At 49.7% G+C, this 26,811-nt stretch overlaps 1 protein-coding gene across 2 annotated transcripts in view; it reads right to left on the bottom strand.

Annotated features, from left to right (window-relative positions):
• Window positions 1-26,811, bottom strand: part of ASS1 (argininosuccinate synthase 1) — a 286,380-nt gene that overhangs the window by 233,240 nt on the left and 26,329 nt on the right. For both annotated transcript variants that reach the window (XM_086924816.1, XM_086924817.1), the window contains exons 2-3: window positions 962-1,012; window positions 405-513 (exon numbers count right to left, since the gene is read on the bottom strand). In XM_086924816.1, the coding sequence (XP_086780942.1) occupies window positions 405-512 (108 nt within the window). In that variant the 5' untranslated portion in view covers window position 513; window positions 962-1,012. The remainder of the gene's footprint in view (window positions 1-404; window positions 514-961; window positions 1,013-26,811) is intronic.

A 26,811-nucleotide genomic window follows, 5' to 3' on the forward strand; every position in this document is an offset into this window, starting at 1 on the left:
CCAGGTAATAGGTGTTCGCCAGTGGGTATCTCGGTAACATCCTTAAAATATTGGCACTGAAAGAAAAGATTTAATTTTCGGAGCAGTCTATTTTGGGGGGAGCACGGGCCTATTGTTTGGTCCCAATTCGAGCCTGTTAGTGGCTATTAAATACTATTTTCAATCGACCTCCTATGCTGTGTACCTCACTGAACTGATTTCTTCACCCCAAAGGGACCACCCCCTCCCCAGGCTGTAACCAGCACCCTGACCCCCCCGGAGGCCAGTCACCCCCCTCCCCCATCGAAATGGGATAGCGGGTCTCAACAACTGCCCTTCTCCCACAAACAAGAATCACATATCCTGCCCCGTCGCACCCTGGTGGCCGCAGCTCACCCCCTTCTCGCCCCCACCCATGCACTCACCAAGAAGGCAATGACGTCATATCCCAGCTCCTTCAGCCAGACCAGGATACAGGAAGTGTCCAGACCGCCGCTGTAGGCCAGGATCACGGTGCCCTTGTGCTGAGACATCCTGCGGGGGACAAGGAGACAGCCAGTGAGGTGTGGACGCGGAATCCAGCCTCCCCCTCTCCTAATACCACATCACCCCCGTAGGGGGCTCCCCAAGGCTGCAGGACCGGGGCAGAACCAGGTCAGGCGATACATTCTACTGCAGCATTTCAAACAGTGGTGAATAGTATTGTATTGTGATTGCATTTATATAGTGCTTACTACCCCTGGCGGGGCATCGAAGTGCTTTTTCTTGATGCCATGACTGCGTCACCAGGCATGGGAATCATAACTACAGTTCGTAGTTGTGGTAAAATGTGTGAACCGATCTACTACACATTTAACGCGACAGTTGCGACATCCCACTAATTCTCTCCCCACAGTGGATGAAGGCAGGGCTTGAGCCCACCGGCTCTGTGAGGGTTTCAAAGGCGTCAAGTGTTTCAATCGGTCCTGAGAGAGGCACTTACTTGTGTGCGCTGGAAGCTTCTGGCCTTCAGAGGTGGGTGAGTGTCGACTATCTGGAAAGGAAACAGAGGTGTTACTGTGTTTAGTGTATCGACTGCCACGCGCCAATAACATAGCACTGTGAAACGTATACATTCTAAAATGATAGTTGCAAACAGGGAGCCAGCTCACAACAGGCCCTTGTAGATTCCTTCAAGTAATTGCAATGTATAGCAATGCAAAGTGTATATATACACTCCTATAGGGCAGTAGCATAGCGCTGTAAAGCATTCATTTCTCAATGACAGTACCATAGCGCTGTGAAGGGATTACATTCTTATATGGCAGTATCATAGCGCTGTGAAGGGTTTAAAAATACTGCCTTTGATATTTGCCCACGACTTGCAGCACTGCAAGCTTAGATGGAAAGTCGCATGTGCAAACTGTATTGACGTCAGTTTTCCACTTGCGATTCCCACAGCGCTAACCCTGGAGTGCGTGCATTTCCCGCTCAGTTTCTCCTTTCATTTGGGGCTAAAAGCGATGTAAATGCAATTTGCGCTCATCTTAACCCTCACCTAAATGACTGGGAGATTCTACTGCTCAGAATCACACAGTTTGACCAAGCGAGAAAGGTGAGACTGGAATCTAGATCCATCATTTAGAATATTGGTGGTTCTCCGTCAAATCCTCCCCTCCTACCCTGCCACACCCGCTGCGCTCCCACCTCATTTAGAGGCAGTACAACCATGAGTTCCAAACAGTAAAACATGAGCTGGCTTGAACACCAGACACCTGCTACCTCGACCCATCCATGAAGGTCCAAAGTTTCCAACAGCCGCACCTCAGAGGGCTCCACCACCAGAACCCTTCTACCAGTGCCACGCCTAACGCAGGGTCACCAAGTTTCCAACTGCCGAACCTCAGCTGGCTCCACCACCAGGACCCTTCGACCAGCGCATCCGCCTACCGCAGGGTCAGCAAGTTTCCAACTGCCGAACCTCAGCTGGCTCCACCACCAGGACCCTTCGACCAGTGCCACGCCTACCGCAGGGTCACCAAGTTTCCAACTGCCGAACCTCAGCTGGCTCCACCACCAGGACCCTTCGACCAGTGCCACGCCTACCGCAGGGTCACCAAGTTTCCAACTGCCGAACCTCAGCTGGCTCCACCACCAGAACCCTTCGACCACGCCACGCCTACCGCAGGGTCACCAAGTTTCCAACAGCCGAACCTCAGCTTGAAGTACAGAAAATTATTTACCACCTCCCAATTATAGTTATATTCACAACCAATCCCATTCCCATTACCAATAATCAGTCAGTTGGCAGTGTAGACGGTCCAAGCATTTATTGGAACAAACTCTGCCAGAGGAGCTCCTTGCGACCTAACCCCACGAGGTCCGCCAAGAAGACTGCTGGCACACTGTTAGGACATCACATATATACAGTTGCATTGCAAAATCATGGCCCAACATGGAAAAATACAAGCAGGTGCAGGTTGGTACAGAAAGGAAAGGCCATATATGGCACACAAAGCCCTCTTGGTTTAGCTCATCCCAGATTAGCAAGGTCGAACGGGTGACTCCCTTCTGCCAGCTTTGAGACAGTCCGCCCGCACCCCTCCTGGAATGTGGTTATCGGGCCTTCTCTTGCTACCTACAACCTTGACAGGCCTAACGAGCTGACACAGCAATTCTGCAACAATTGGGTTATTTCTCAGGAGAAAGATTTTAGAGAAAAAGAATGAATGGGGTCTATTAATGTAAGGCTTCGAGCGAGGCCACAAAATGGCGCCGGTCAAGTCAAGAAAGTGTAAAATACAGAGAGTGGTGCAAGCTGGAATTCTAAAACGTGACAGACGGATTTATGCTAATGTTTGCGTGCATAGGCTAAAGCATTTAGATACATCATGCTAATTTTGAAATATCGATTATGAGTACTGTATAATCGAAAATCGATGCCGGTTCCTCAAACCCTCCTTTTAGCGTGGTGTAGCTAAATACAGAGGTCAGACATGTCAATCTGCAAAAATGTCGTCGTTAATGGCCATCATTTTCATGGATCTCCTTTTGCAGCATCTGAGTTTTAGAGGGGACTGGGGCAGGTACGCATAGTGTAGTGATGCGTGAGGCACAATAGGAGCAACAAGCCGGGCCACATTGTATCAGAATGCAACATGTAAAGATGATACCAGCTGCTCCGCCCAGAATCAACAATAGCTTCCATCCCCAGGTGGACAGGAGCCCCTAGAACCACCCTGACAGTGACCAGGACCCATTATCAGCATGCATTTCAGAGGCAATGCGGTGCAATTTTTGAATAGCCAGATGGACAGAGGGGGCGGATCCTGGAATATACACGCAGCAAGAGCTGCCAATCACGCGGCATGCTCCACCTCGATCAGCTAAGATGACGTCTAAAACCATACGGTTTTGGAGCGCAACGAGCCTCGTCGCCTGAAGCTCAACAGTTAAGTTGGCTAAGATGTCAGTTGTTATGTTGATAACATTTTCCACTATCCTGGACAACCTCCTCATTTCTCTGCTATTGAATATGGGTCCCCAGAACGGCACTAAACCTTTGCTAAAGTCTGTGAATTGTTGTAAGTAGGTGTCGGTCTGATCAATTTCGGTCTTGATAAGCTGCCTATGTTGTCTAATAGGCACCGCAGTGGGTGCTGTGCGTATAGGGTGTAGCTGATGCGTCTTGTGATAATCAGATGGAGCTAGGTATACAGGGGGGTATAGGAAGGACAAATAACAGTGCCCGGCCCAGTTGCGTGGTAACCAAGTATATGCATTTTCTCCACAAACGAAATACACATTGGTGTAACTAATGCAGGGCTAATGCGTTTCTTCATACGAAAGGTATAATTGCAGATACTGTCCCCAACCCGTACACGGCCTATTCCTTGCACACAAAATTCGGAGGAAACATTAAAAATAGGAATGGGTACAATACGATCACCTGTAACATTTCGTGCAGCAAAAAGCTGGAAATATTGAGTGGCATTGAAATTGCTAAAATTCTTAAGTTCACCAAGTTTCTAACAGAAGAACCTCAGCTGGCTCCACCACAAGTAATATTTGCCCAGTGTCCCGTCTACAACAGGGTCACCAAGTTTATAACAGCAATACCTCAGCTGGCTCCACCACCGGGACCCTCCAATCAGCGTCACATCTAGCACAGGGTCACCAAGATTCAAACAGTCAAACCTCAACTGGCTCCACACCAAAAACCTTTGATCGGTATCCCTTCTACCACATTAGGTTTCTAACAAAACCTCGGATGCCTCGACCGCCATACACCTTTAACCTCGAGCCATCTACCACGGGGTCACCAAGTTTCTAACAGTGAAATCTCAGGTGCCGCGACCACCAGAAACATTCAACCTCGTCCCATCTAGCACGGGGTCAACGTTAAAACAGTAGAACCTCAGCTGGCTTCGCCACCATATACCTTAGAGCAGCATCACATCTACCATGGGTTCAATAAGTGCCAATTTTCCAACAGCAAAACCTCAGCTGGCTCCACACCAGAAACCTTCAACCGGGGTCCCATCTACCACGGGGTCACCAAGTTTCCAACAGCAGAACCTCAGCTGGCTCCAGCACCAGAAACCTTCAACCGGCGTCCCATCTAGCAAAGGGTCACCAAGTTTCCAACAGCAGAACCTCAGCTGGCTCCAGCACCAGAAACCTTTGACCGGCGTCGCATCTACCACGGGTTCACCGGCAGTGATGCGTAGGGTGTCTGCCTATTTAGGGAATGCCTTCTGAGAAATGTGTCCTGTGGAGGACTGCCATGCAACCAGGACACCGTTTCAAAGGTGCCTATAGAAGGGAGACAGGTCCATGCATTACATTTTTTTACCAGACCTGCTCCGGCCATCTTGACAGGTGCCTGAAGTGAAAGCAATCCCACCAGCCCTTGCAAACACTTCGAAAGACTCCTCTGTATTTCAGCAGCAAATGTTGAGGTTCTCTGATTTTCCACATTGTGTGGACAGCTAGGAAGTGTTCTTTGTACAATATCTATTACCTGAAAGCAGATACGTGAAATCATTCAATAAGGATACTTGTAAAGCGCACTACTTACCCATGAGGGTCTCAAGGTGCTGAAGGGGGGGGGGTGGGGGGGGAGTTGGCTTGGAGTGCTGCTACTACTCGAAGAGCCAGGTCTTGAGGAGTCTTTTGAAGGTGAGCAGGTCTTGGGTTTGCCGCAGGTGGGTAGGGAGGGTGTTCCAGGTATTGGCGGCGAGGTAGAAGAAGGATCTGCCACAAAAGGTAGTTCGTTGGATGCGGGGGTCGGCGGCGAGGGCGAGGCTGGCGGGGCGGAGCTGGCGGGCGGGGCTGTGGAAGCCGAATCTGCTGTTCAGGTAGGCTGACTGTGTTGTGGAGTGCTTTGTGTGCATGGGTGGGGAGCTTGAAGGTGATCCTCTTGTTGACGGGGAGCCAGTGCAGGTTTCTAATGTGGGGGGGGGGGGGGGGGGTGATATGGCTGCGAAAAGGGATGTTGAGGATCAGTCGGGCTGAGGCATTCTGGAAGAGTTCTAGTCGTCACCGGTGTTTGGCCAGGATTCCTGCGTAGAGTGCGTTGCCGTAGTCCAGTCTGCTGCCGACGAGGGCTTGGGTCACTGTTTCTTGTTTCGATTGGAATCCACTTGTATATCCTGCAAAGCATGCAGAGGGTGTTATAGTAGGAGGAGGAGATGGCATTGACGAGTTTTGACATGGAGAGGGAGGAGTCGAGGATGAACCCTAGGTTGCGTGCGTGCTCTGTGGGTGTCGGTGCTGCTCCTAGTGTGGTCGGCCCCCATGAGTCGTCCCACACAGAGGGGGTCGGACCTAGGATGAGGACCTCCGTCTTGTTCGAGTTCAGTTTCAGGCGGCTGCTCCTCATCCACTCGGCGACGGCATTCATAACCTTGTGGAGATTGGTTTTGGCGGTGCGTGGGTCCTTGGTGAGGGAGAGGATGAGCAGGGTGTCGTGTGCATAGGAGAAGTTCAGGTCGTGCTGGCGGGCCACTTGTGCGAGGGGGGCCATGTAGACGTTGAACAGGGTTGGGCTGAGGGATGAGCCATGGGAATGTCTTTACAATGCTGCTTTTATTTAATTTCTTCCAACACAGAAAAGCACGCACTGCATAGCTGCCAAGTTTTTAGTTTGCATGTGTGTGACATTCCCATATGCGGAGTGTGTTTATGCTGGACATGTCAGGGCCTTTTGTGACACTTTGAGTGACACTTTATTGAGAGAGAAATAAGGCACCCGTGTCCACATCAATAGACAATGGTCAAGAATTAAACCCTTTTCTTATATTTAATGGCTTAGAAGGGTCCCTAAAAGCCTAGCTCTGCCAAGTATTACTCATCAGGGGTTAGACGAATACATTTTAGTGCTGCTGTCCGCATTACCACACTAAAATGTATTAGTCACACATTATAGAGCCCTGAAATTACCCGCAGTGAAGTGCGATAACGCCAGAGTTCTCCTCAGCTGCATAATAAATAACAGCTTTCCAACAAGCTAAAATGGGGCTGCTCTCACTCTTAACGCTGCATATTTCAGACTAATCATGTGTGACATTTCCAAGGTATCAGTGTGTTTGAGTGACATTCCAATGCCAAAAGTGTGACATGCCAAGTGACACGTTCACACAAGTTGAACAAACTATAATTCTTTTAAAAACAGACAACCCGCATAAATTACCTCCTTGAGCATTACGCAACATCTGGAAAAGCTGTGGCTACATTGCACAATGTGAAATCCCAGCTTCCCAACTTCACCAAACAGTATGATCTGAAACAAATACTTTATTTCCAGCGCTGGTCGGCTCAGGTAAGCGCTGTGGGGCGGGGCATGGCGCGACATGGGGGGGGGGGGGGGGGGAGAGCCAACGGAAGACGGAAAAGATAATATTTATTTAATTATACCCAGTCTGTGTTTGCTTCCCCCCCCCACCCTGCCTCTCCCCTTCCCTTCCCTACCCCACACCCAATTGCGCTTACTTGAGCCTGCCGCCGCTGTTTATTTCACGGTTCCTCTTTTTACTTCATGATCGCATATTTGCACGCCTTCAAATATGCGAGTTCCTGGTATGCACTGTACAAAACCATTCTTGTGTTTCACTGAATGGAATGTTGCTCCATCTATAATAAAAACCCGGTCTACATATGGAGTGTGCACGAGAAGTGTCCTCTCCAAGTGTTAGACTTTTGTGACTGCTGAAGGGAGCTTGGTGAAGGATGCTAGGTTGTAGCAGCAGCCAAGGGGCAGAGCACAGGCTGCTCATGTGCACAAAGACCAAAGGAGTCGGAGATCAATCAATCAGGACATTTGTTAAGCGCGCTACATACCCGTGAGGGTCTCAAGGCGCAAGGAGGGGAGGGTCGGGGGGGGAAGCTGCTACTGTCCGAAGAGCCAGGTCTTGAGAAGTCTTCAGAAGGTCAGAAGGTCTTGGGTCTGCCGTAGGTGGGTGGGGAGGGTGTTCCATGTCTTGGCAGCGAGGTGGGAGAAGGATCTGCCGCCGGCGGTCGTTGTTCGGATGAGGGGGACTGTGGCGGGGCGAGGCTGGCGGAGCGGGGCTTGTGGGTGGGGGTGTAGAAGCGGAGTCGTCTGTTGAGGTACGCTCTGGGCCGGCGTTGTGGAGGGCCTAGTGTGCGCGGAAGAGTAGCTTGAAGATGATCCTCTTGTTGACGGGGAGCCAGTGTAGGTCTCTCAGGTGGGGTGTGGTGTGGCAAGGGATGTAGAGGATCAGTTGCGCCAAGGCATTCTGGATGCATTGCAGCAGGCTCAGGAACTTGGTTGACGTTCCTGCGTAGAGGGCGTTTCCGTAGTCCAGCCTGCTGAAGACAAGGGCCTGGGTGACTGTTTTTCTCGTTTCAGTGGGGATCCACTTGAAGATCCTGCTGATCATTCGGAGGGTGTTGAAGCAGGAAGAGGAGACATCGTTGACTTATTTAGACATGGAGAGGGTGGAGTCGAGGATGTCCCCCAGGTTGCGTGCATGGTCGGTGGGTGTTGGGGCTGTTCCCAGTGATGTTGGCCACCAGGAGTCGTCCCAGGCTGAAGGGGTGGAGCCTAGGAGGACCTACGTCTTTTCCGAGTTCAGCTTCAGTCGGCTGTTCTTCATCCATTCGGCGACGGCCTTCATTCCTTCGTGGAGGTTGGTTTTGGCCGTGGTTTTGGTGAGGGAGAGCATCAGCTAGGTGTCACCGGCGTAGGAGATGACGTGGAGGTTGTGCTAACTGGCGACGTGGCCGAGGGGTGCCATGTAGATGTGGAACAGCGTTGGGCTTAGGGAAGAGCCCTGGGGTACACCGCAGATGATCTCAGTGGCGGTAGGAAGGGTGGAAGGCGGACGCACTGAGTTATGACTTTCTAGAGCCAGTGTGAGGTAAAATTAAGTGAAGAGGGAGAAACTGTGCCAAAATCCCAACCACTACCAAATGCGTCATGACAAGGTGTCAGTATATCTATGACAACCGCTCCTTTACTCACCCTGGTGCGCTCTGACAGTGAAGCCAGTACGTGCAGGCTAACAGGTGACCCTGAGAATCACACCGGCGCGCTGTGAAAGCCTCAAGAAATTCAGAGGAGCTACAAATGTGTCAAAATAAATTTCAATGATGTGATGTGGGACTCCGCATGGAAATGTGTTAGTGTCACTCGTGATGCGTGGCACTCGGCAGGACAGCCCTCAGTCATAAAATGACACGTCTGGTAAACTGCAGCCCATGTGGATGTGGGAGACGCCTTACCTTGTCAGGGGCCCCTTCAGCTCACCCCTTGGATTGCCCCCGCCAGCGCTGCCAACGACAGTACAAACACTCCTACTGCCCATCACATTCCGACAAATGTGAGAATTCTGACTGTTCCAGGCCCCCAAAGCTGTTTGAAAGGCTTGGGTGGTGTGTATTAGTCATTTCTAATGCATATTGAATTTACAAATCAATTTGGCTAATCTCTAAATCAGATAAACAGCCCCACTGTGTGGCAGACCGTTATAGGTGCTGACAATTAAGTACCTGTGCTGAGCACTGGAAACCACAGTTTCAAATAAAGCACTGCCTTGTTGTTTTCCTTGCCAGAGATATTTCTGTCAGGGCTGGTCTGCCAGCTTCCCTGAGTAAAAAGAGGCAAGTCACCCACAAATTGGCGGCCATTGGCTTCTTATTAGCTAAGAGAGAGATTGCAATGCTTTGGAGCTCTAGGCGCACACCAATCTCTCAAGCCTGGCTTCGTAGCATGGCCTACTGCAATGTCAACAGTGAAGAATACTCCACACTGGTCCCGGTTGCCTCCCGGCCAATTGACATTTGGGGGCCGTATTGCACGTATATCGCGAAACTTACCCAGGACTCGCAGGCACAGTCCATTAATTCCATAGTACCGGGGGAGTGGGGTAGGCGTTTGTGCATGGAGTAAATGTGAACACCTTTGCTACTGCCTGTGCCACACGCATCTTTACATTGATTTGTGGAGCTTAAAGAATGCAGACACCACGATTGTACCTGAAGTTACACGCTGGTCCCTAATTGCTGTTATGTTCCGATTCATAATGTGATGCTATTTGTCCTGTAACAACGAAAATGTTACTCGGATATTGTTTGTTGTGCCGATTGAATCACTTCCTCTCTCTCGCACACACTGATGTATACTTTATCTTCACTCCATTTCTTAATTTTTTTTCTTGTTTTGTTACACATTCCTTTTAGTTATTGGACTCCTTCCATTGCATTTTCATTACTTTGATTTGTCTTAAAACCAAAAATCGAAATGCATCACGTCAACTGTTGATGATCCCTCTGAACGATTGTTTATTATATGTATAATGTTTTGGACATCTACCAACTCACTTTTTATTGACTCTTGTATATGTAAGAGTAGATCGTATATCTGTTCAATAAAGAAATAAAAAAAAAAAAAAGTAAGTGAGCTCCTCGCCCGCTTTTTAGGTTTCGCTGGGGGACGGAGCTGTAAGCTCCGCCTCCAGAGAAATCTGTAGTTTCTAGTATGGGTGACTTGAACACGCCTCTCTGCTTCATTGGCTAGCTCCATAAATGGAGGCTAGCCATTGGAACAGAGAGGCGTCCGTCAATGCCGGACCAGACACGGGGGCGTTCCCGAGATTCTTTGGCTTTTGCCGACGTCACGCGACGCCGGGAACGCCCCCGTGTCTGGTCCGGCATTGCCGGCACCCGCCTTCCGTCGTCAGCGTCTCTCCTCCCCCTTTCCCGCCCCCTCCCGCTTGTTATATTTTTATTTACGGGTGCCACCCCGTTTTTATTTAATTATTGGAGGCCGGTGCCCACCCGGCATTGCTCCGTGTTGATTTCACCGCCGCTGGCCCGGAGATCGAGCAAGAGGAGCTGCGCCCGCCTCCCTGCCAAGGGCCGCGCTGCCATTGGCGGCCCTCAGCGCAGGAAGCCAGGCACGCAGTGGTGCGACGTGGGCGGGGCCTCGAGGCGGCCATTTCCGCTTCCCCCTGCCCGGGGGAAGCCTGCTGGTGGTTCGTTGCCGGTCTCCCGTGTGGAGAGGGAGACCGGAACTGCTGGGGAAGCCGCCGCGGATGCGAGAAGAAGGGTGGCCTGTATTAGCAGCCAAAGGAGAGAACTCTTGGCTTCTCCCGCGTTGGCCTTTGGAAATAGTTTAGGAAATCTGCCGAGTGCCCGTCAGCAAGGCTTTTTGTCCTGTGTGAGGAATGCAGAGCCGTAAAGGAGCCCCCTCACGCAAGGCTGTTTAATCCCTCCCGCTTCCGTGTCTTTCCCGCCCCCCCCTCCCGCTTCCGTGTCTAGCCTGGTACCCGTCTGGCGCTAGGACCCGCCGGCTCACTGCCCTGGGATGCATTCCGCCGGGTTCCAGTTGCTGCTCTCAGTTGCACTTCGCTGGCTCTTCAGCACTTTCCTCTCCTGGATTGTCGGCTCCTCGGCGGGTCCCAGAGCTCCGGCTGTGCCCAGGGTGCCCCAGGCTGGCACACTCATTCCGTACCTGCCGTGGTCGCAGCCCTCCCTCCGCCATGCCGCCCAGGTGAGATCTCTGCTCTGCATGTGTGTGGAGTTTTCTTGGGTCCTGGGATGTGTGAAGCACGAGTCAGACCGGGGGGAGCGGACAATGACCCAGAGCCCGGGGCTGGACTCACGAACATGGGAGAGACACTAGTGTGCACAAGGGACGCAACCTCGAGGACTTTCAACCCCAATTTACCAGAACCCCCAGATCCCGACACCTCGAGCACCCGCACCATCTCTATCTCCTAATCCCCAAGGCTCGTGGCTGCAGGCTCCCACGAGTAGTTCTGCTCCCAACGCCCCAGCACAGGTCCGTTAGGGGAGGTGGGGAAGGGGAGGCCAGTTTGGTCTTGCATCCTCCTACCAACAGCCACTCGAGTGTTGAGCACTGTTTGGATGTCTGCTTCCTTCTGTCCCGTCCCTATTTCATTATTAGTGCATTGCGTGTGATAGAGTTGGTTCTTTTCCATTCTGTTGTGGTGTTTTCCCTGGCCCACAGTTGATGCATGTCTTGCTTGGAAAGGGATATCATGTCCCCTAGTTGAAGTATTGGTGTTCTCTGCTCCATTGTCTTGTTGCTCTAGTGTTTTTGCCTCAAATCAAAATCCTACACTTCTATTCAGTATTATCTGTTGTGTTCTCAATGATTTGTCAGGTCCTTGCTCATTCTCTGACGCAAAGTATGTGCCTCCTGTTCTATGATGGGTGTACCCCGGGACCTTTTGCTTTCTGTGTGTCTGTGTATTGCCTGTACATAAATCCATGTGCTTCTTCTCCCAGTGTAGGCATATCCCCTCTTATATGTGCCATTGTCCATTTGTTCCCTGATCACGTGTAAGTGTATCCCTGTGTCCGGTCCCAATGTTAACTGCATGCCTGTTATCCTAGTCTCCATGTTAGTGTACCCCTGATCCTGGTATCAGTATATCATTGCCCCTCTGTTGCTGTACTGGCAACTCTAAAAAGTGTCAGTGTCCAATGTTAGGTCTCTTGTCACTTTATTAGTATATTATTGCCCCAGTGATGCTTTATTGACAAATCTTGTGTGTGTCTATGTCCAGTGTTGTGTCTCCCTACTCCGTTGTATGCGTTTCCTTGTCCTAATTCAGAATATTTTAGTGTAATTGTATTTCACTTGTTTTCCTCGTTGTAAATTTCCCATCATGAATGATCCCTGTTCGGTTGTCATTGTAGACAATGCCTCAGTGTCTTTACTGTGTTCTCTTTCCTATTGTAAGCATTATTTGTTTGAGTGTTATTGATTGCTTGTCTTTCTCAGTGTATTCCTTCAACCAAATCATGCCTGCCTGCTCCAGCAACATTTCGCTCCACTAATGCTCTTTTTACTGTCCCATTATTGGTGTTTGTGGCTGTCCTAGTTATTATGAAATATTGCAGCTTTTTCAACTCTTTGACGTGAATAAGGCGTTGTTTATATAGCTATTTGTTTCTGTTGAAACAATGAAGTTTGTGTGTGTCTACCTCCTATCCCAGTGTGCTTTGCACTTTGCCTCATTGTGGCCAAACTGTCTGCCCGGTGTAAATTACTGTATCTGATATCCATGTTTGTTCAGAAAAGTGAAGTGTTGATTATGTTTTCCCCTCCTTTAACCACCCAATCCGTCTGCCCCTTGCAGTTTAGCTTGTTCAGCTGTTTGCTGAACAAGCTTGGCCACCTCCCTTGTGGACTTGGACTCTCCTAAGAACGATCTTGCTTCGTTCTTAGATTCTGACCGACACAAAGCTGCCTGGAACCACTGCCTGTGTGGAACCACTGCTGCTGTATTTTACATGTAAGTGGTGTCTCAGCCAGCATGGGTAATCAAACACTCTGCACTCTTTCTCTTATTAATCTAACTTTGACGGGTTCCAAAAATACACTGATCCATTCATCATCTTTGACAGGTGCCTGGTAAGGCCACATTTAATATAATGGCCCTGAGAGCTCAACATTTCAGGCTCATTTTACTGTAGTTAAAAGGCGGGTACTCCTTAGCAGTGTAGCTCTTGTCTTGATTTTCGGGTGAAATTTCCTTAATCGGAAATTCAGGAATGTGTTCTTTGATTTAGGAGTGGAAGGGGTTTTCTATTTTCTTCCATTCGCAGTGTTGGCAGTGTTGAACATTACTCACCTGTGATGAGCCTGGAAGAGGTAGTGACCTCACAGACGAGTGCTTTCAGGCCTGTTGTGTTTCACACACTGACTTTTAGAAAGCGAATCAAACTTTTCTTTTGATTTTTAGGTTACTCCTAATGCTGTAGTCATTGTGTCTCTACATAGGTTTGATAATGACATCCTCTCAGCCGAGTAAAAAGATACAGGAAGATATTGAGAGCAATAAATTGAAATACAATATGTACATATAGAGCTACAATTAAAAGGCGGAATCTTGATTCTTATTCAAGGACACTTTTCACTAGGTAAGACCTGGCAAAGTGTGTCCATGTAATATAGCCCTGAGTGTCGAAGGGCTGTGACAGCTGTGAGGGCTGTGACAGCTGTGAGGGCTGTGACAGCTGTGAGGGCTGTGACAGCTGTGTGGGCTGTGAGAGCTGTGTGGGCTGTGAGAGCTGTGTGGGCTGTGAGAGCTGTGTGGGCTGTGAGAGCTGTGTGGGCTGTGAGAGCTGTGTGGGCTGTGAGAGCTGTGTGGGCTGTGAGAGCTGTGTGGGCTGTGAGAGCTGTGTGGGCTGTGAGAGCTGTGTGGGCTGTGAGAGCTGTGTGGGCTGTGAGAGCTGTGTGGGCTGTGAGAGCTGTGTGGGCTGTGAGAGCTGTGTGGGCTGTGAGAGCTGTGAGAGCTGTGAGAGCTGTGTGGGCTGTGAGAGCTGTGTGGGCTGTGAGAGCTGTGTGGGCTGTGAGAGCTGTGTGGGCTGTGAGAGCTGTGTGGGCTGTGAGAGCTGTGTGGGCTGTGAGAGCTGTGTGGGCTGTGAGAGCTGTGTGGGCTGTGAGAGCTGTGTGGGCTGTGAGAGCTGTGTGGGCTGTGAGAGTTGTGTGGGCTGTGAGAGTTGTGTGGGCTGTGAGAGTTGTGTGGGCTGTGTGGGCTATGTGCGCTGTGAGAGCTGTGTGGGCTGTGAGGGCTGAGAGAGCTGTTGGCAATGTAAATAACAATGCCATTTATTTATAAGTTAAAAAAAAAAAAGAAATGTCATGAGCAATGCCAATAACTCTAACTTTTCCAAAGGCGAAACCATTGCATTGTAAATGCTTGTTCCCGTTGTTGGCTGTGAGGGCTGGGAGCACACAGTGTCCGTAAAGTAGCATTTATTGCGATCTGACCAGCCCGCAGCAGCCCAGCCAATGCCAGCAGCCCTTTGTCCCCCCCGACAGCAGTAGCTGGTAATTTAGCCCAGAGCTCCTTGTGAGTGCATAGTTTAGGCAGAAAATACAAGAGGAAAGCACGGTCAACTGTGTTCCGCAGCTTCCTTAGCACCTTAGCTGCTTTGGAACGTCCAGCTCCAGTGCTGAACGTTCCATTGCGCAGGTGCAGCTGGAACGTCCAACGGCCGACGGCAGCACTCCTGAGGTAGTGGTGCCGTCGGCCGTTGGTATAGGCGCAGCACTTAAGAGGCCAACGATCCCTGGCTGTTAGCTAAAGTAAACAGAGTAAAAGGCCAAAAATAAACAAAGATGATCGTATATAAAGTTTATTTAAGGACCAGGTCGGTGTTTTGACAGAATCTTAAAACATGGATTTAGGGCTGGTATTTGCTCTCGATAAAGGTCGCAACGTGTTGTGAATATCACTCCTATGCAAGATGAAAACATAGAAACGTCACTTGTGTGCATACTGAAAGCCTGGCAGCGATGAAAGCCACAACAGCGGAAACCCTTGGACACGAGTGACGCGACAGTGGTGGATCAGACAGGGTCACGTGAGACAGAATATTCACTGCTCAAACTGGGAGCCCCTTTCCTCCCACTCCCTCCTTTTTAGCCAATCATTTACTTACACTCAACTCCTCGTAAACAATCAGCAACCTCCTTAACCAGGCACTTCAGGCCCCCCCCCATCCTGCCAGATCACAGCCCCTCATCAGACCACTCCCTTTCACCTGAATCCACGCCTCGTCCACCTTGCTCATACACACATAGAACCCTCCCGTCCAGCAATGACAGCCCCCCCCCCCCCAACATCCCACTCCCCTCTCACATCACAAACATTCACACGCATCAGTGACCCACAGTGGGTTAGTCCCTTCTACCCAGTCATCACCACCCCCATCATCTACGCCAGCCACAATCCCTCTGATGTTTCACTTACACATCACCTCCGTTGAGGACTCCTGCTCACACCACCCTACTCCCTGCCCCCCTCAAACTACTTCACAAGGACTCCCCTCCCAGGCTGAACCCACACATCTGCAATTGTACCTCTGCATCTCCACACGGACATCCGCTCACCGGAACACGGTTTGCTAGCATCCAGGCGCACCACCCCAATCCCCAGACCAGGCTAGGTTTATCCACTCGTGTCAGTGTGGGGACAACGCCAAGCGCGTGTATCCCCTCATCGACAAAGTCCAGTGCTTCCAGGAAGAAGCCCATTTGCTGGATATTAACGCTGAGAAAGCATTCGATAGAGTGCACTGGTCCTATTTGTTTGTGACTCTTGAGTGCTTCGGGGTGAGTGAACGTTTTATGAACTGGGTACACAGTTCAAGTTCAAAATTTGTATAGCGCACTACTCACCCAGAGGGTCTCAATGCGCTTATAGGATGGGGGTATTTTATTTATCGAATATCCAAGTTTTGTTTTCTGAAGGAGAGGTGGTTCTGTGTAAGGCGGAGGTGGGTGGGGAGAGAATTCCAGGTTTTGGAGGCTAAGTAGGAGAAGGATCTTCCCCCCATGGTGGATTTTGGGATGTGTGGAATTGCGGCAAGGGCTTGGACGATCGTAGTTGGCGGGTGGGGGTGTAAAAGGACAGGCGCGTGTTGAGGTATTTGGGTCCTAGGTCATAGAGGGCTTTGTGTGCGTGGGTGAGGAGACGGAACGTTATTCTCTTGTTGACGGGGAGCCAGTGGAGGTCTTTCAGGTGACCGGAAATGTGAGCTTGGCGGGGGATATCTAGGATGAGTCTGGCTGAGGCATTTTGGATGCGTTGGAGTTTTCTGTAGTTTGGCTGTGGTTCCGGCGTAAAGGGTGTTTCCGTAGTCCAGTCGGCTTGTGACCAGTGCATGGGTGACCGTCTTTCTTGTTTCGGTGGGGATCCAACTGAAGATTTTTTTGAGCATACTTAGGATGTTGAAGCATGATGATGAGACGGCGTTGACTTGTCTGGTCATCGTGAGGGAGGAGTCCAGGATGAAGCCCAGGTTACGTGCGTGGTCCGTTGGTATGGGTGCGGTTCCCAGGGCCGGTGGCCACCATGAGTCGCCCCACTCGGAGGGGGATGATCCTAAGATGAGGACTTCAGTTTTGTCCGAGTTCAGTTTAAACGGCTGTTCTTCATCCACTCGGCTACTTCTTTCATCCCTTCGTGTAGGTTGGTTTTGGCGGTGTTTGGGTCTTTGGTGAGGGAGAGAATTAGCTGGGTGTCGTCTGCGTAGGAGATGATGTTGAGGTTGTGTTGGCGCGCGATGGAAGCGAGTGGACTCATGTATACGTTGAAGAGGGTGGGACTGAGGGATGATCCTTGTGGTACGCCGCAGATGACTTCGGTGGCCTCTGATCTATCCAATGTCCAATGGAGAGCTGTGGTGTGATTGAAGGAGATGTGCTTGCTGGAGGTGAAGATTGGGTCGAGCGTGTGCCTGGCATAGTCGGTGGGGGTGTCAACAAGTTGTTTGAGTCAGAGATTGGCGAGGTTGTCCAGAAGGGTGGTGGTGTTGCTGTTGTCGTTCTTTTCCAGGTGGAAGTTGAGGTCTCCCAGTAGAATGTAGTCCTCGGAGGGGAGGGCATGTGGGCTGATGAAGTCAGTGATGTCTTCGCTGAATTGTGTGAGGGGTCCTGGTGGTCTGTAGATGAGGATGCCTCTGAGTGTGGTCTTGGGGTCGGTGTGGATCTGGAAGTGAAGGTGTTCGGCGGCTGCGAGGTTATCGTCAGAACTGGTCGTGATGCGGATGGTGTTCTTATGGACGATGGCGATGCCTCCTCCTGTTTGGTTGATGCGGTCCTTTCGGATGATCTTGTAGCCGTCTGGGATGGCTATGGCGATGTCGGGCGCTGATGAGGCGTTCATCCAGGTTTCTGTGAGAAAGGCGACGTCCGGTGATGTGGTGTCGAGTAGGTTCCAAAGTTCAGTGGCGTGTCTGTGGACCGAGCGGGTGTTGAGCAGGATGTACTTTAGGTGGTTAGTGTCCGAGCTCAGTTTGGAGTTTGTGGATTTGGTGTGGGACCTGATGCAGTCGAACTTGCAGGAGTGGGGGGTGAAGGGTCCATGGGTGTGTTCTGGGGCGGCTTGGTAGCAGTTTGAGAGTCGGCCGGGGTTAAGTGCTGAGAGGGTAGCGGCGTCATACGTTATGCGGGTGGAGTGGGTTTTACGGGGGCAGGGGGTCTGGCGCTGGGCACGGTCCAGGCGCGGACGGGCATAGACGGGCTTACCTTTGGCGCACCTTCGGCGTGCATAGGGCGCGTCCGCAGCGCATGAACGCTGCGCACAAGTGCATCTGACATAAGTGGATAGTGGAGGGGGGCGGAGCGAGGGAGGGTCAGCTGGGAGGCGGGAGCGGGGTGGAGAGGCGGGCTGGGAGGCACAATAACAAAAATGGCCGCAAAACGAAAGCAACCAGGAAGAGATTGGGGCACAAGCAGGGATAGCGCTATGATGTGGGCAGAGGCACAGGCACAATCAGGCTCAGATTGAATGAGGAGCAATGCGAACTTGCAGTAAGCGCTACGGGACTAATATGCACAGATTCCAATACACGCGATGTGGGCTGTGCAAAACAGCGCCACGCTACCAATCAGGCAACACTGCAAACTAAACAATCAAAGCAGAGCACAAAAGCAATGGGAGCAAAAGCGTGAGCAATAGCGGTAAAGCGCTACGATACCAGATGGCCAGGGAGCGTGGGGAGCGACCGCTTCTGAAGGAGTCAGGACGGTCACAGCGCTGTATATACAGCGCGCCCAGAGCAGCTGTTTGAAGTGAGCTCTAACAGGTTCCGTGTGGAGCGAGGCACAAGGCAGGGCTGCCCGCTTCCTCTTCGCTCTATATGGAACCCTTCGCTCAAAAACTGAGAGACGACCCCAACGGGGTGGGCATTTAATTGGGAGCTGATCAACATCTGATTAGCCTCTACGCAGACGACATTATTTTTTTCCATCATCAGGTCCCTCTCCTCACTCTGGGACCTATTTTTTTTCATCATCAGGTCCCTCTCCTCACTCTGGGACCTACTCGACACTACATCTCCGGACGTCGCCTTCCTTACAGAAACCTGGATGAACGCCTCATCAGCACCCGACATCGCCATAGCCATCCCGGACGCCTACAAGATCATCCGAAAGGACCGCATCAATCAAACAGGAGGAGGCATCGCCATCGTTCATAAGAACACCATCCGTATCAATACCAGTTCCGACGACAACCTCGCTACCGCCGAACACCTTCACTTCCAGATCCACACCGACCCCAAGACCCTCATCTACAGACCACCAGGATCCCGCACCCAATTCAACGCAGACATCACCGACTTCATCAGCCCACATGCCCTCACCTCCGAGAATTACATTCTACTAGGAGACCTCAACTTCCACCTGGAAATCAAAAATGACAACAATACCACCACCCTTCTGGACAACCTGGCCAACCTCGGACTCAATCAACTTGTTGACACCCCCACCCACTTAGCCGGACACACGCTCGATCCTATTTTCACCTCCAGCAAACACATCTCTTTCGATCGCACCACAACTCTCCATTGGACGGACCACAGCTGCGTCCATTTCAGCTTCCAAAAAACCACGACCCACATCCCGCCTCATCCTATTCCTCGAAGAAATTGGAACAAAATCACCACTGACCAACTCTTCACATCACTTAACCAAAACCCCCCGCCATACCATTGGACCCAAACCAAGCTGCCACTAATCTCACACAATGGATTACCCGCTGCGCTGACAAATTAGCACCCTTTAAACACCATCAAAAAGGCCCCTTGGTTCAGCGATGACCTTAAGAAATCCAAGAAGTTATGCCGTACCCTCGAGAAAACTTGGAGAAAAAACCCAACCACTGACAATCTAATCACCTTCAAGGACTCGATCCGCAAACACCACCAATTGATCCGCTCCTCCAATAAATCAGCATTCAAGGATCGACTCGACAACAATGCCCACAACAGCAAGGAACTTTTCAACATTGCCAAAGAATTTACCAACCCCACCGTCGGCAACAACGACATCACTCCTTCCCAGAACCTATGCGACTCCCTATCATCTTTCTTCCACAACAAAATAGCAGACATTCATAACAGCTTTGTAAACCTGTCCGAAGAACAACCCACCCCACCCAACTGTGAACCTAAACGCTCTCACAACCTTTGCGACTGGAACCCAATCACTACTGAAGACACCATCCGCCTGATGAACTCCATCCACTCGGGATCGCCAACTGACCCTTGTCCCCACCACATTTTCAACAAAGCAGACTCCATCATCGCACCCCATCTCCGCGATGTCATCAACTGTTCCTTCAATTCCACCACCTTCCCGGAAAGCTGGAAACACGCCGAACTCAGCGCCCTTCTGAAGAAACCCACAGCGGACCCCTCCGAACTTAACTACCGCCCCATCTCACTCCTCCCCTTCCAGGCCAAAGTCATCGAGAAAGCTGTCAACATTCAACTTGCTGCCTTCCTTGAATTCAACAACTCCCTCGACCCTTCACAGTCCGGATTCCGAGCCAAACACAGCACCGAAACCGCCCTCATCGCAGCTACAGACGACATCAGAAAACTATTGGACAACGGAGAAACAGTTGCCCTCATCTTACTTGACCTCTCCGCCGCCTTCGACACAGTATGTCATAGCGCACTCCTACAACGTCTTAACATCGGAATACATCGGCATACAAGGAAAAGCTTTGGGTTGGATTATCTCATTCCTCGCTGGAAGAACCCAGAGAGTCCGCCTACCCCCATTCAAATCAGAGGCCACCGAAGTCATTTGTGGTGTACCACAAGGATCTTCACTCAGCCCCACCCTTTTCAACGTATACATGAGTCCCCTCGCATCCATCGCGCGACAACACAACCTAAACATCATCTCCTACGCTGACGACACCCAGCTAATCCTTTCCCTCACCAAAGACCCAAATACCGCCAAAACCTGTCTACACGAAGAAATGAAAGAAGTTGCCGAATGGATGAAAAACAGCCGTCTTAAACTCAACTCGGACAAAAAGGAAGTCCTCATCTTAGGATCTTCCCCCTCTGCCTGGGACGACTCATGGTGGCCACCTGCCCTAGGTACAGCACCCATACCTACCGATCACGCACGTAACCTAGGCTTCATCCTAGACTCCTCCCTCTCAATGACCAGACAAGTCAACGCCGTTACATCATCATGTTTCAACATCCTACGCATGCTCAAAAAAATCTTCCGCTGGATCCCGACCGAAACAAGAAAGACAGTCACCCACGCACTGGTCACCAGCCGACTGGACTATGGAAATACCCTGTACGCCGGGACCACAGCCAAACTACAACACATCCAAAACGCCTCAGCCAGACTCATACTGGACATTCCCCGTCATGCTCACATTTCCGCCCACTTGAAGGATCTCCACTGGCTCCCCGTCAACAAGAGAATAACGTTCCGTCTCCTCACCCACGCACACAAGGCCATCTACGACCTAGGACCCGAATGCCTCAACACAAGACTGTCCTTCTACACCCCCACCCGCCATCTTCGTTCGTCCAATCAAGCCCTCGCCGCAATTCCACACATCCAAAGATCCACCATGGGGGGGGGGGGGGGGGGGGAGGATCCTTTTCATACTTAGCGGCCAAGACCTGGAACTCTCTCCCCACTCACCTCCGACTTACACAGAACCACCTCTCCTTCAGTAAGCAATTCAAAACCTGGTTAATCGATAAGTAACGCACCCCCCCCCCCCCTTCCTCAAGCGCCTTGAGACCCTCTGGGTGAGTAGTGCGCTATACAAATTACTGAACTTGAACTTGCTATCATCTCAGAGCTGGATGCGTTCGGGTCTGTTCCAGGCTTCTAGGTTAACCTGCAGAAATCACACATTTTAAATCTTACCATCCAACCAGACACGGAGCAAGCTCTACGCACACGGGATGATTTTCAGTGGGTGGAAGCTGATCTACCATACCTGGGAATAGTATTGGCCCGGAGCCTCCCTAAAACCGCGCAAGCCAACTACTCTGGACTTAGTCCGTAAAGACCTGGCCGATGGCTGCACCTTCCTCTATCTTGGCTAGGCAGGATAGCCGCGGTGAAGTCGAACATGCTACCCCGGGCCCTTTTCATCTTCCAGATGCTTCCTCCCACTCCCCCACCCCGGGAGCTGTGTCTGCTCCGAAGAGACATAGATCGCTTCATCTGGGGAGGGACGAAACCCAGACTACAGAAACAATTGCTACAATGCACAAAGCAGGAGGGGGGTATCGCGGGCATTAATGTCTTGTAGTAGTACTAAGCCGCACAATTAAGATATTTGATTGAGTGGAATCGCCCAATGACGGAAAAGCATTGGGTCTTTATGGACCAAACAGTGGCGGGCTCATCCCTGGTTACTAGCCCTACATTGAAAATATGGGACTGGGTGGTGAGCCCTGCTGGGCTCGCGTCATTCCCCTCTCCAATGGCCCCATTATTCGCCAACTAGGAGTTTCCTCACAGGTTATCACCGGGCGCTGCCAAACGGTGGCTGGGGGGCGTCTGTAAGAGGGTCGGTTGTCTCTTCGATCACAACAGTCCACCCCTTTTAACCAACTTAAATTACAATACTATTTATTGGAAAGTGACAGGTTCACCCACACCCAACTCACCCATTGGCTGCTCAGCCCAGACACGCACCCTAAAGGAAGCAGACCAATGACCCTCTTGAAAAGTGGCTGAATACAGAGGACAAGAAACTTACCTCAGACACCTACCGCTACCTGATGAAAGCGCCTTCTACACGTAGGACCCTGGGTCAACTTGGCTGGGGGGGGGCAAAACGTGGGCGTAGTCTCTGACAAAGATTGGGGAGACATATTCTATAGGGCCCACCATAGGGCATCTAATACAGGACACACTGAAACAGCCTATAAAATGAGTTCTTATTGGCATTACACCTCGGCACGCATCCAGAAATGGAATACGCTTTGTGATGGTCAGTGCTGGACAGGCTGTGGCAACCCCAGGACACTAATACACCTCCTGTGGAATTGCCCCAAGCTCACAAGATCATACATGCCAACCCTCCCGATTCAGGCGTGAGACTACCGATTTGATGGCTAGTCTCCCGCCTCCCGATTCCTGTATTGAAAAACCCGATTCCATGCGAATTGCAGAATGATCGGCTTGAGATAACTTAGAGCTAAATTGAGTTCGGAAATGACCTCTGCTCTCTGCCCTTTCTCCCCCGCCTCCTGTAGTTGCCAATACATTATACCCTGAGCCAGTCCTAAAGTTATTGGCTTAATGTGAGCTTAGGCAGGCATAGGGGCGAGGACTCCGGAAAGGAATTTTGCCTGGCTGCTTCCAGCGTAAAAGTATTCCTCGTGTGCTCCAGCAGGCACTAGGGTTTGGTTTCCTGTGACTCGAAGTAGGCTCTGCCAGAAACCAGCTCCTGAAATATTGTCACACACCCTTTGCCTGCCATAGCGCTTTTCTGTACTCCTGACACGTTAAGGTAAGAAAAAAAGAAAAACCAAGTGAAACCTATCAGTAGCCCCTGGGAGAAAAAATGCGTTTCAACCAAGGTTTCTAACTCTGTTTATTTGAACTTTGTAAAACTATGAAAATTAAAATGTTGATGCCAATCTCTACCTCTGACATTAAAGCTTAACTCTTTGCCCTCAATTTTTTTTGAGGGGGATTAACTTTTTTGGGGGGTCCGTTTCACATAGTGCTTACAAAAACAGAAGTGCTTACAAAAACAGAGATTAGAACTCTGTTTTTGTTAGCGCCAACAATGAAATGCTGGTTCTCCCTATACTCCAGATGTGGTGTTAGGGGCAGAGTTGCATACTTTGAAACTGGGGAACCAGTTTCAAGTCCCAGCAGTGGTTCAAAATCCTGTGATTATGGGCTAATCACTTAATCTACCCATGCCTTTAACCGCATCGCTGCGGCGGCTTTTCCCGCTGTGCGCGGCAGATTTGAAATTACCGCGTTACGTGACGAGCTGGCCTTGTCATCCGCGCACGACAGGTAAGCGCGATGACGAGCCCAGCTCGTCAATAGCCTCGAAGGGGATAAACAATGAATGGTGACATTGTGTAATATAGCTGGCGCTTATGTAAGACACTTCAGTACTTTTGGGTCAGTTAATACTACATGAAAAATTAACAAAAAGGTAAAACCAAAGCCTTAGCATAAGTAAAGACAAATAGATACATATTTAGAGGCTGATTTGTAAATTGTGGCTTCCCTGTTTAAATTGTGTGATTTTAGACAAATACTTTATTTCACCAAAACTCATTTTTCTTAAAGAGCGCTTATTAAAGCATTTTCAAATATGTGAGTTCAGAATATCAGTTAATCTGGGCAGTTTACAGGTTTTACATGACACATGACTTGCTTTAGTTCACTAATGGTTTGTGCCTCAAAACTATCACTTGTAAGTATTTCTTAGTACAGTGCTGTAATGTGACGGTTTAATGTTAAAGCTTCTACATGTTAGAGAAATTCACTTTCTTGAATTTTGAAGATATTTTGTCATATTTTACGCGATGTTTGTTGTATGATGTACATAGCAAACATTCTCACTGCCCAGCTCATGCACGTGCCCTAAAAGCCAAGCCACACTCCTGGCTCAGCTCTCCCTGTTAATTTGCTGGTTCTCCTCTCTAAGAAAGCATTATCCTTTAATATCAGAGGCAGGTACCCATCTACTGGCTGGCTGAATTGCACAGTGAGCAACTGGAAAATCGGGGATCATTGCTTTGTCCTTAATTCTTGGAGGGGGTGATTGTAGTCTGTGACATATATCAACATGTTATTTTTGGCAGTTTTACACAGCACAAACCAAAAATAGGAGTTTGGGACCGATTTTGTTGCACTAGCACTATCTATTGTGCGGCTGCTAAAAATAAAATCCTGATTGCCTGTTGCACAATCCCCCCCTTTCAAGAATTAAGGACAAAGAACTAACCTTTGATGTTAAAGATTGTACCCATCTGGTAGCTGAATTGCACAGCATGAACCTGGAAAAGTTGAGGATTAATCCCAACTTCTCTGCTCGACCAAAATGTCTTCCTGTATAGCTTCAGTGATTCATCGGTATTTTCATAACTTCCACCTTCTGCTTAGCAGCATCCAGTAATGTGATTCTGTAGCCATTCCATATGCACCCTTCTTCGTCGGGTATCTCTGTGTGGGCTTATGAACATTCACTAATTTTGATGACAGAAGACACAGAGCCAGATGTGTATTACACCTACCCTTTATTATAAATATGAAGAAAGTGGTATAAGAATCGCAACTCGAGTTGACACACAGTCAAGAGGACTTAGAATTGCTGGGGACCCAAGAAACCACCCAAGGTAAGTAGATAGGGATCCCACGGAGAGCATGTGCAGTGTGCGAACACAACCGCAGTCTCCGTACAATTCAATGTGTATATCAGTGCACGGTGCAAACCGTGCTTTAATGTGCTCTCAATAGGTTTGTGCTAATTGGGTGTCATTGAGTGGTTGTGTGCATGTATATTGTAATGCTGTGCATGACTTGGCATATTCTGAGCAGTGACCCATGTCATATGACGTGTCATTTTGGAGATGCATGTAAAAATTGTATGTCAGTGATTTTGTTATTCCCAGGTTTCACAACATGTGAGCATTTTTGAAATGCGCTATATTTTATTGTTTGTAATTTCATCTGTGTATTTATTTCATTTATTTATGGTAGTTTAGGTTTATGTAATTTAGGGTGATGGTTTTTCTTCGATGCCTAGGTCAATTAGATTTTTTTTCAAATTTACTTTATTAATGTTTGCCTTTCTCCTATTAGTGTTATATCCTGTCTGCATTGGTTTTCAGAGTGATTTTCTTGCAGTGCATGTGAGTGGCTTACTCCAAGGCTTGGCTGGAGAAGATTTGAGCCTGTCTGGGCAGTTGTACTGCTTGAATAACTGTGGGTGTAACTTATGAGCACTGGGTCTGCCTTACACTTTTGTAATAGTGGTTATACGTATTCATGCCCTCCTTATTCCCCCTTACTTTTTTGTACTTTTCTCTTCTTTTCTCCCACTTTTTAATAGGTATTGTTTATTTTTCTGACACCCCCCCGCCCTGGCTACTCCCACACATACTACAAAGTAGTAGGTCTACGTGTACCTGAGTTCTGCTTGTAGTGGTAGGAGCCCTCCGAGAAATGCAGCAGATTGAGGTGAAAATCTACAGTGTGGATTTTGGCAAATAGCACTTAGTTTTTAGAGACGTAGTACTACAATAGTATTATTCTGAAACTCGGAAATTGCCTATTGTTTATAGTTTCAACATTCGTAGTCTCTATGGCCCAAAGGTAAATGTATCAGTGACCGTCAGAGGCAATTGGAACAATTGGAGGACAGTCACACAAAGCAAATGTGCGCCTTCATCCAAAGCAGTTCTGAATTACCTCTGGATCGCGTTCCCACTCTAAAAACTAACACTCTTTGAAGTGCAGAGTGACTCTGCACTTTAACGAATGTTAGTGTTTATAGAGTGAGAACGCAGACAGGTGCAGAAAATGTTTCTCACTCTGAAGCTACAGACCCTGCCACGCGTGACGCACCTCTGAGAAGCATGCACACTGGATGCCAGCACTGGGCCTAGCTTCAGAAACCTGACAATAGAAATGTTTCTGACGCTAGCCCCTTCTGGCACGCAGAGTGTATAGTGGTCAGAGGTGCGTGGCACTGGCAGGGCCTAGCTTCAGAAACAATTCTATCTACATGTTGTTTTTTGACATCCCTTTAATAATGTACACTGCACTTTCACAATTGCTTTATCAACCTTCTTGCTTCTCAAATTTGCTTGAAAATGCACCATTTACCCACTCTTATTTCAAAATTTTCTCAGGGGTGAACCCCCGAACCCTCCTTAAGGTATTCAGGCTCGCAAGCTGTGCTTGCTCGCTGCAGTGCACTCCCACAGATGTTTACAGCCCACAACTTTCAAATACCACCAGCCACAACTGCCTCCAATCTATTTTATGTTACGCCTGACCCGTTTTGTGTTACGCGTTATTCAGGTCTTTCCGCCTGCGAATATTTCTCCCTCTTATCGAAGTTGAAATGTTGGCATGTATGCAAGATTCTGGGAGTTCATTTTGAATGACAGACAGCGCTTTCAAAACGGAACTGCATCGACTCCCCGCATACATACTCCTGGGGCTCCCCAACACTCTCACTTACCCTCTCCGGTCCACTAGAGGGCGACAGATAGCTACGGCCCTTAATGCTGCGCACAGGTTACTCCTGGCAAACTTCCGGACCGTAGGGAAATGGCGTCATCAACTATGGGCATGGGGAAACAAGGTCCCCGCTTATCACTGCCTGTCCACAGAGTCCAGGGAGCGGACCGGTCCTGCGGACCTGCGTATTCTTCAGTGGCACAGACTCTGGGGGCAGTGGCAGGTGGGGGCTAGAAAAGACGGAGCTTTCCTCTGTCAGAGCCCCTCCCCGCATGGCTAACGCCAGCCCAAAGGGTGCAGATACTTAAACGGGCGCGCCTTCCTTCCTCAGGCCACATTAAATG

The sequence above is a fragment of the Lissotriton vulgaris genome, chromosome 5 (genome assembly GCF_964263255.1).
Source record: "Lissotriton vulgaris chromosome 5, aLisVul1.2, whole genome shotgun sequence".
NCBI classification, from domain to species: domain Eukaryota; kingdom Metazoa; phylum Chordata; class Amphibia; order Caudata; family Salamandridae; genus Lissotriton; species Lissotriton vulgaris.